The following is a 9,419-nucleotide window of genomic DNA, read 5'->3' as shown; positions in this document are numbered from 1 at the left end:
TTCATAGTAGGCTATTTGTAAAAAAAAAGAAAGAAAAAAAGTTTGGGGTAAAATGAGAATGATCAAATTTGGGGGTCTGTGGCATCTAAAAGATTGAAAACCCTGGTACAGTAGTATGTTGGATGCAGCATATGCACTGCAGTTGTCATGTAATTTTAGAACTACCACTGTAAATATTGTGAAAGAATGATAACTATAGCCAAGAATAAACTGTAAATTCACTCAAAATTGTACAAGCAGATGCTATATAACCAAACAGATGACCAGAACTTTGGGTTGGAGAAGACACACTTCATATAATGTGCAGAAATCTTTGTATAGATGCAACGAAGCCAAGACTCTCCTCCTTTTTCACTTCCCCCTGCTGTCCTCTCATTCATTGTGTCCGTCTTGAGGTAGCACAGGCATTGTTTAATCCAGATGGCGTAATCACAACCCTCTCTCGCTGTCTTCCTCTTCCCTTTCATACAGCCTCCTATTAATATCCTGATCCCTCACTATCCTGTCAGCAAGAAAAGGAGATGGTGAGAGGGAGAGAAGGAGAGAGGAAAAGGAGAAAAGCATAGGGGATCCCCAACATGAAGAACAACAGGATGGAAGAGAAAACATGTCGTACGGTCAGTTACGGGCAGAAGGGTCTCTGCGTCCAGAAAGAGGAGAGGGCTGAGTTCCGGACTGAGGAAAAGCAAGTCCACCGTCACACTTTCACAGACAACTTATTTACTGCAGGGGAAGAGCAGCTTTACAGCTCTGTGATTCAGCCATTTGTGGCTGCAAATGGGACTCAAAGGAAAACAAAGACTTCAAAAGAGCAGGACAGAGTGAGTGAGAGAGAGAAACAGGAGAAGATAGTGGTGAAAAACTTTGGTGAAATATCTGTAACTTCCACCACAGGAGCAGGTGGCTCTCTAATGTCAGTCTGCATGAGCAAAAATTCAATTATAGCTACATTAAGAATGTGTTTATTAAATAATACTTCCATTAGTTCAACATAATGATGACTGTAACGTTCCATTGTGATACAAGTGCAGACTCTGCAAAGTGCACCACTGACTAAACCCAATTTAAAGTTGTTTTTTTTTCCAGTCTGACGCTGTGAATATACTCATTTTTTCCAGCTCTTTACGTGCGCAGCAGTTTCTAAACTGTCAGTATTTCCATTATACCATCACATTACATTTAACAGAATTAGACTCGACAAACATGTCAAATCTGCCATGATGTGATCAATTCAGTTCTCACTAGTGAAAACATATTTATGACTCTTATGAATTAAATTTCCCTGTGTTTAATAGCCTTTTTATATTATTATTTTTAACCAATTGTTGTTGATTTGAACAACAACTTTCAGGGGCTGACCGTGATAATGCTAAAAATATATAATGGGTTCAAGCATGACAGAGAAGGTATACTGTTTTTCTATACATCTTTATTACAAGTAAATAAAAGTATAAAAGTGTTTTAGTACAGAAAATTAGGCATTATGAACTTAACAGAAAGATATGGATAGATACTTAAGTCAGTGATGAAATGGTCAAATTTGCATAGCATGAAAGTCAATGATTGAGTTTTAAACTGATAGAAATGTTTGGTTTAAGTCAATTATCTTTTACTTTTATATTGTGTTTAACGTAAAACCTTTTTTTGTCATCGTGTCACAGTAGCACTAGAGGGCAGAATTGAGACATAGACTGTATGAGAAGACAAGATCGTTTTTTTTTTTTTTTTTTTTACTGTTCAAGCAGAATCTCCGAGTCGTTTCAGACTTATATTATTTCTGTTTCTAGATGGAGTGATAAGAAACAGCTGTTCCCCATCATCACTGATGGCTACATTTTACCCACGGTAAAGAACTAAGAATGGGAAATCAAAATATTTTAGGTAAGTCAAAATCAGTCATTATTTCAGAATATTTTGCTTCAGCTCATGAAGCTTTTTTACTCCCCATTTTGAAACATAACTTTTTTTTAAATAACTAATAATACAATATTCCATATTATTTATGAATAATATTCCACTGAAATGTATTTGTGTGGTGATTTTATGTGCTTCGTGGATGCTTATTTACGCTGTAAACAAGATGCCTGATTTAGAGCCACAGAAGGGAAGATATTTTCACTTTATAGTCTTGTTCTCTTTTCTGTTAATGAAATGGGGTTTATGAGTTAAGTAAAAAAAAAAAAAAAAAAAAAAAAAAACCATTTGTTTCTGATATTAAAGTGCCTAGTTTTACAAAATAATTGAATTCAGGGGTTTTCCTGGGTCAAAAATGTTCTTCAGAGTTGGCCGAAAGGCTGTCATCCTTTCTTGCCCTGGATTGCATAGCATTGTTAGAAAAAATCCTTCTTTGCTAGACCTGATACATTTTGGTATATAATCATCTCAATGTTAAAAAGTAGAATTAAAAAAGTAGCATTAAAAAGTTTATTTTAACTAATAGTCTAATTTTCTACCAAAAGCCTATAACTGAAAAAAAAAACATGAATTAACCATGAGCAATACATTTGTTACTGTATTTATTAATGTTGTCAATGTTAGTTGATAAAAATACAGCTGTTCATTGTTTGTTCATGTTACTTCACAGTGCAAATAAAACCTTTGTCTCTTTGCTCGTTCTCTCTCTCTCAGTTAAAAGGATAGTTCACCCAAAAATGAAAATTACCCCTTGATTTAACACCCTCAAGCCTTCCTAGCAGGGCCGTAGCTAGAGGATTCGGGGCCCCCTGAAAAAATATTGATGTGGGCCCCCTCCACCCTCCACCGATAACATATACTGTACAATAGATGAGTATGGAGGCCCACATATAACAGAAGATGGTGATGTTGTTGTAAAACCTTTATTTTAAAAGTTAAATGTATATAAAAATTACAACTAATACAAATAAATTGTTAAATAATAATAATAAAACCAATTTTTAAAAAGTAGCACCAAAATAATGTTTTTTCCACCATCAGTCTGTTATACTTCATAAATCAAAAAGTAAACATTTATAAATTGACAAGAATGCAGTCAAATTTAAAAAATAAAGTCATTTATTGTCTTATTTTTTAATAAAGATAATATTATTAAATAAAGCTAAAATGTATTCATTCAAGTGCAGTGTGTTGTATTCGTGTTTTCTTGATTTAATAAATACATAATCAGCCGGCAGGTCCGGTGCATAATGCAATGCGTCGTGACTCGTGTCAATTATTTAACTATTTACAATAGTGTAAAAAGATAGGAATTTTGACCACGTAATCATTCGGTCGATTGTGGTGCGCACCGATAGGCTAATGGAGAGTGACAGTACCGGCAGGCTGTAGACGGTAGTTTTCTTATTCCCAGCGAAATAACAATACAACCTGTCTTTAAGAACGTCTTGATCGACTGTGATACAACAACTCTCCTGGCCTCCCTTTCCTTCTTTTCATAGAGTTTCTGGTACCCTGATTTATGTTTTCTTTTCCCCGACATTTTGTCAGTCAATCTCCTGCCCTTCCACCAAGTTCATCGTTAACTTCAGGACCTGCCGCCTCAACTCTGATTGGTTCTGTTCACGAGCTGGGGTGGGACTTACTATTTTATTGGGTCCATCTGATGTTTGTCACTGACTGAATAATTAATAAATACTTTAGATCGGGCTAAACCATTTATAGGGAGGTAAGAGATATTTGGAAAAAATATTTAACCAAATTGCATGTTTTTGTGGTTTTCATTTAAATCTCAGGCATACAACTAATATAAATATTAGAATTTTTCATACAACAGGGGCCTATATAGTATAACTGCTGGATTTTGTGGGGCCCCCTGGGCAGTGGGGGCCCCTATAATTGTCACCACCTTTTACCCCACTAGCGACTGCTTCCTAGGTGTATATGATTTTTTTCTATCATACGAATACAATCGGAGTTATATATTTTAAAAAAAGTCCTGGCTCTTCTGAGCTTTATAATGGCAGTAAATGAAGCCCAAAAAAGTGCATCCATCCATGATAAAAGTAATCCATCTGGCTCCATGGGGTTAATAAAGGCCTTCTGAAGCGAAGCGATGCGTTTGTGTAAGAAAAATATCCATATTTATAACTTTATCAACTTACTAGCTTCCGGCAGACGGCCTATGCAAGTCGACTTATGCCAAAAATTAACACTTGACGCGATGTATGACGTAGGATGATGTAGGAGTAGCGTAAGCTTGGACGCCTTTCACTGTTCAAACAAACAGGGCTGGGCAACAAACTCAAGCTCCGCCGACATTTCATTTAAAAAATTCTCATTTTAGACTTCTTATTCGTGACCGTTTTATTGTTTTGCTCTATCCTCTGCGCTTCCGCGTTCGTCAGTGCATCATGCGTCAGGTTAAGGGTTACTTTTTCGCAGTAAATCGATGCGTACGGCCTTCTGACGGAATGGGATATTTTTTACACAAAACACTTCAGAAGGCCTTTATTTTTGAAAGAAGTGTCTTATGCTCAGAAGACACTTCTTTCAAAAACAATTAGAAATCTTACCATCTCCAATCTTTTGAATGGTAGTATATATCTGGAAGTCACATTTTAAGATATAAAGCCACATTTGTAAGAAATTAATTATTAAAATAAGGTATCATTTCTTTGTTACATACAAAAACTATAAAGCCAGGTCTATTTTGTGGAACAAGCATGAAGTCTGAAGTTTTTTAACATTTAACCGTGTTAAACAAATTTAATTTCACCATTTGTCTTTTTGAGGCCATCTGTAGAGCTTATGTAACCCCACCCCTTTTCAGCGCTGCACCCGTTGTGTTCTGTCTTTCGGTTTGTATTTCCAAAGCATGAAGATAAGATCTTAGTCTTACGGATTTATGAATGTTTTAAAATCTTCCCAGTATACTGACTTTTGTTATGACATCCGCTTCATACATTACAATGCTCATGATATCTTTCATTAACTCTACAATAAGTAAATCCACTTCACCAATTACACTTCAACAGCAAAACCATAGAAATATGCAGAGCTACCGCAAAAACGGAAGTTCTAACACAAAATTCTAAAGATGGCTATTAGGAAATATCTAAGCTCTGAATGCATAATAGTAAGTCATTTTATAAGTTCAAACAAGGATCCCAGTACTACCAAAATGGAACTTTTTTTTGCTGATGTGAATTGTAAATATCTTGAGAAATACATCTAGTTTGACATTATGTATTGGTCCCTCTTTGCAGCATTGCTGTTGTTTGCAATGGCAGCATTGCACTGTGGGATATCAGAAAGCATGGACTTCATTAAGGGAAACTGTAACGATGTCATCAGACTGCCTTGTAAAGCTACTAACCGAACAACAACGTACCGTTATGTCATATGGTACAAAATAGAGGTGAGTTACCTTGATGGCATTATTAAAATGCTTGTGTAGTTTGTCAGTTTGTTTTATTTCTACCAATGATTGTTTTAAGTTAAAAAGAATGGTTAGCCAGCAAACAGAGCATTTCCTTTGATGAGAAAGCTGGCAAGTGAAACATTTTGAACTGGTTGGTCTGTCCAACCAACCAACCAACCAACCAGAAAACACCACACCACAACAAAATCCCCTAACACAGCTGTGTCTGTCTTTATAGAGTAGGTCTAATCCTATCATCAAGAGAAAAAATGGAGAGGATACAATCTTTACTAACTTAACATCTGTTTCTCTGGGAGAGAAAGAGACCTTGGAGATACATAACGTGCAGCCTTCAGACTCGGGAGAATATAAATGCTACTTGGCTGCAGATGTTGGGGGTCGAAATGATGATTCTTATATTAGATTGAATATCTCAGGTAATTTAGAACCCCATTCAATCTAGTATCTATTTGACTTTACTATTGATATTTTTTATGTTGGCGTCACCAAAACCAAACCTCTTCTTATTAAATGTGTAATTGCATGCGAGATCTCAGAAAGCTAAGTATTAATAAATGTTTCTCTTCATTTTCAGAATGTTTGCATGTGACCACAGTTTATCCCTCTACCATGATCCCTGATGATCCTTGTCCTGCTGTAGATGATATAACTGTTAACTGGGCTGTGCTCTGCCTTTCTCTCTTCAGCATGGCCAAAATCATCCTTTGTATTGTAACTGTGGGGGTGAGTATAATAGCAGCTCCAATCGATGAAACAAATTACCTTTATTTCACATTCCCCGCAATGATTTCCAGGAAACGTACAAACAGCACTGCGCAACACATGCAAACAACTCTGGAATTAAATCAATGCTGGCCCACGTGATAATATCAGATCATTTTTGAACTTGGGGTTTGGATCATTAAGTTGTTTTGTTTTTTTGTTTTTGAAGAAATTAATACTTTTATTTAGAAAGTACAAATTAAAAAAGATTTCTATTTCAAACAAATGCTTTCTATTCATCACAGAATTAGCACAGTTTCTAGCAAAACATTAAGCAGCATTCTTTTGAAGGATCATGTGACACTGAAGACTGGAGTAATGATGCTGAAAAGCTTTGTTTTAAAAATAGAAAATCTTTTAAAATAGAAAACTTTTTTTATTGTAATATTTCACAATATTTCTGTTTTTATTGTAGTTTAATCTAATAAATGCGGCCTTGTTGAGCATGGGAGACTTCTTTCAAAAATATTTTAAAAATCTCACCACCCCTAATCTTTTGAACAGTAGTGTATAGCCTACAAGGAAGTCACATTTTGAGATATAAAGCCACACTTTATAAAGCTCACAGACCTGCAGCGAATATTTTTTATTATTATTATTTTGCACTTTTCTTCAGAAACTGTTGCACAACAGGAAACAGAGATGGTGAGGCCTATAAGTCAGCTCCCCTCGCTTCAAACGTATCCCCCTCGCTTACATACACCCACCCCATCACAGGAAATAATGTTTTTTTCTTTCTTTCTGCAGAACCCTGTGATGGTGTTATAGCAATAAGATTGTAGACTGTGTATGCACCACCTGATTGTTTTAGCAAACAATGACAAACCTTTTGATTTCAGTGATTATTGAAATGACATAAACCACATGGCTGTTTGCTAAGTGTAGGCTATGTGGGAGAGTGTTTTCTGAAGCCTGTCTGATGTAATATTTCCTTTCACAGGTGTGTGATCGAGTCATATTTAGCACAGCAAGAAGAAAACAGGAAGTAAGGGGAAGCGAGACTGGAACAAGGTCAAGCTGGAAAGACTGAGATTTCCTTACGAAAAAGACGTTTATTCAAGTGTTCTATTAGTATACTTTTTTTAAACTAAAAATATTTTATATACTTCTCAAAAATATACTTTATGTACTTCTCAGAAATATACTTCAAATTACACTTGTACTTGACTTATACTGAGAAAAAAGTCCAAGTATATTTTGCCTGTACTTCTGTATCTTTTGATCAAGATATACTTAAATGTATAATTAAGTATTCAAAGTATACTTGGCTTGTAGTTGTGTTAACACTTTTGATCGAGTAGCCTATTAAATATACTTTTTTTTAACATAGTTTTCCATATACAGTCTTATGAAACTTACAATGTTTGAAAATATTGATTAGAATATTGATATAAAACAGATATGTTTCTAATTCTGCGTATTTGAATTTTTGTGTAGGCTAGTCCACTGGTAGTGTATAGAAATTTACTTTAATTCTACTTTTCCCCACCATTGACTGAATTGTCCAGCTATCCATGTTTTCACTGTTATACGGTAGGGGGCGCTATGACACGTCATCTTCTAGTACAGAATCTCCGGATCAAAACACTTGAGAAGAAGAAGGTGAAACAAGTGATAGAAGATGGCTCACTCAAATGGAAAATAACGTGATCATCAAACATTAAGCAGCGTGTAAATCATAACTGCTTAATATTACCAAATGAAATGAAGCGTAACCCATGAAGAGAAAACGACTGTGAAGCTTTGGGGGGGTTGGACTCGATCTGCTCCATTTGTGTTTTGATCATCGTTTTGAATCTGATCAAGGCGTAGTCTTTGACAAAAATTCGATTTTCTCAACTTTTTTGTTTAAAATGTTTATCAAATTTTTATTTTGTCTTTATCAAACTTACCGACATTCAAGTGTTGATAAAAAAGGATGCATGAAGCTAATAAAATGTTTTTAAAATTAAAGTTGTGTTAAAGGTATTTTTCAAGTATAATAAATAATATCTACATTTGAACATAGTAGTATACTACAAGTGCAAAAATAGTATATAAATAGTAAACTATAAGTATAATGTTATGTTCATTTAAAGAAAACTAAACTAGTAGTTTACTGAGGCTACACTACAGTGTGTATTTTCATAAACTAAAAAAATAGAACTACTAGTATACTTATAAGTTCATTTGTAGTACAGATGCATTACAAATGAGAAACCTAGTTGTGTACTTAAAGTTTACTACTGTTACACTTATAGTACACTTAAATGTATACTTTTATATAATAAAAGTGGGCCAATTTAGTCCCAAGCAGTATTGAAATAGTACACTTACAAGTTTACTACAAGTACACATTGATATTAGTATACTTACTACATAAAGTATACTTAAAAATATACTTGAACATTACTTAAAGGGGCTATATGCAACTGTTTCCCCAAAATAAACGTAACAATAGCCTTTTTATTTGACCATGTATGACTCAAACATCTCCTGATGAGCATACTGACACCTTGTCAGCTCACAGTGGGTGCACCTATAAGCCTGTATCCTATTTTTCCTATTTTCTGTCGGGTCGGATTTTTCGCGCGCTGTCTGCGGATGTGACGTCAAGCGCGTTCATGTTAAACGTTTCAGATCACTCTGCCACCACCGCTAGTCAGCAAACAAACTTAGTTTCTCAAACAATATATGTATTTGACTGTTCTTACCTCTGTAAACATAATGTTGACTTCTTTGCAGCGGATGACTTGTGAAGTGTGCACGTACGAGAGCGAGCAGAAAGGAAGAGCAGTTCCGTTTTTTGGCCACAGGTGTCAGTCGCGAGTTTAAATTTCAGAAAAAAGCATATAGCCCCTTTAAGTACACTTCATAAAATTAACTTGAAGTATACTTCTTTTTCGTAAGGGTTCACAAAAAAGCTGATGGGGTCTATTTAGTTTTACGCATCTGCTAAAACAGTCCAAGCCTGTCAACGATTACAAGGTTGTTGGCACAGTTAGGTTGGGTTGATGGTGTTTGTTTCATTTCTGTGTGGTTTTGCTATTCTTAATTATTTTTTATAGATGGATTATTCCTAGGGGAGGAGGGACGGCCAAAATGCACACGGTTGCATTTTGTTTGTTTTTGCATTTTTTCCCTACATTTTTAAATTGTACATCCTCGGTAAATATTTTACTGTCAGTAGCAAAATTATGTACTTTATGGATCGCAAGAGTTAATATGTCTTCTTATATATGAATAAATTATAAATAATATATGGATAAATAAGTTGGCAGTAGGCTAAGTATGTATTTGTAGATATTCATATAGCCAT

At 35.0% G+C, this 9,419-nt stretch overlaps 1 protein-coding gene across 2 annotated transcripts; it reads left to right on the top strand.

The window, feature by feature from the left end:
• The first annotated feature begins 377 nt into the window (after positions 1-377).
• LOC311065688 (uncharacterized protein) lies at positions 378-8,074 on the top strand. Of its 2 annotated transcripts, none has more exons than XM_084086360.1 (6): positions 378-821; positions 1,788-1,881; positions 5,184-5,335; positions 5,577-5,775; positions 5,934-6,082; positions 7,062-8,074. In XM_084086360.1, the coding sequence occupies exons 2-6, from the start codon at positions 1,860-1,862 to the stop codon at positions 7,149-7,151; spliced, it is 612 nt and encodes a 203-aa protein (XP_083942486.1). In that variant the 5' UTR covers positions 378-821; positions 1,788-1,859; the 3' UTR covers positions 7,152-8,074. The 2 variants fall into 2 exon arrangements, with proteins under 2 accessions (XP_083942486.1, XP_083942485.1); XM_084086359.1 differs by having other exon boundaries at positions 401-685.
• The last annotated feature ends 1,345 nt before the right edge of the window (positions 8,075-9,419 follow it).

This window comes from Abramis brama, assembly GCF_963993115.1.
Source record: "Abramis brama genome assembly, chromosome: 16".
NCBI lineage: Eukaryota > Metazoa > Chordata > Actinopteri > Cypriniformes > Leuciscidae > Abramis > Abramis brama.
This window is presented reverse-complemented; position numbering and strand designations above follow the sequence as displayed.

What these genes read in the sequence shown, in the direction of transcription:
- LOC311065688 (XM_084086360.1), top strand. Translation starts at nt 1,860, where the DNA reads ATGGGAAATCAAAATATTTTAG. An exon ending in GGGAAATCAAAATATTTTAG is followed by an intron (nt 1,882 to 5,183) that starts GTAAGTCAAAAT and finishes CCCTCTTTGCAG; the next exon opens with CATTGCTGTTGTTTGCAATG. An exon ending in TATTAGATTGAATATCTCAG is followed by an intron (nt 5,776 to 5,933) that starts GTAATTTAGAAC and finishes CTTCATTTTCAG; the next exon opens with AATGTTTGCATGTGACCACA.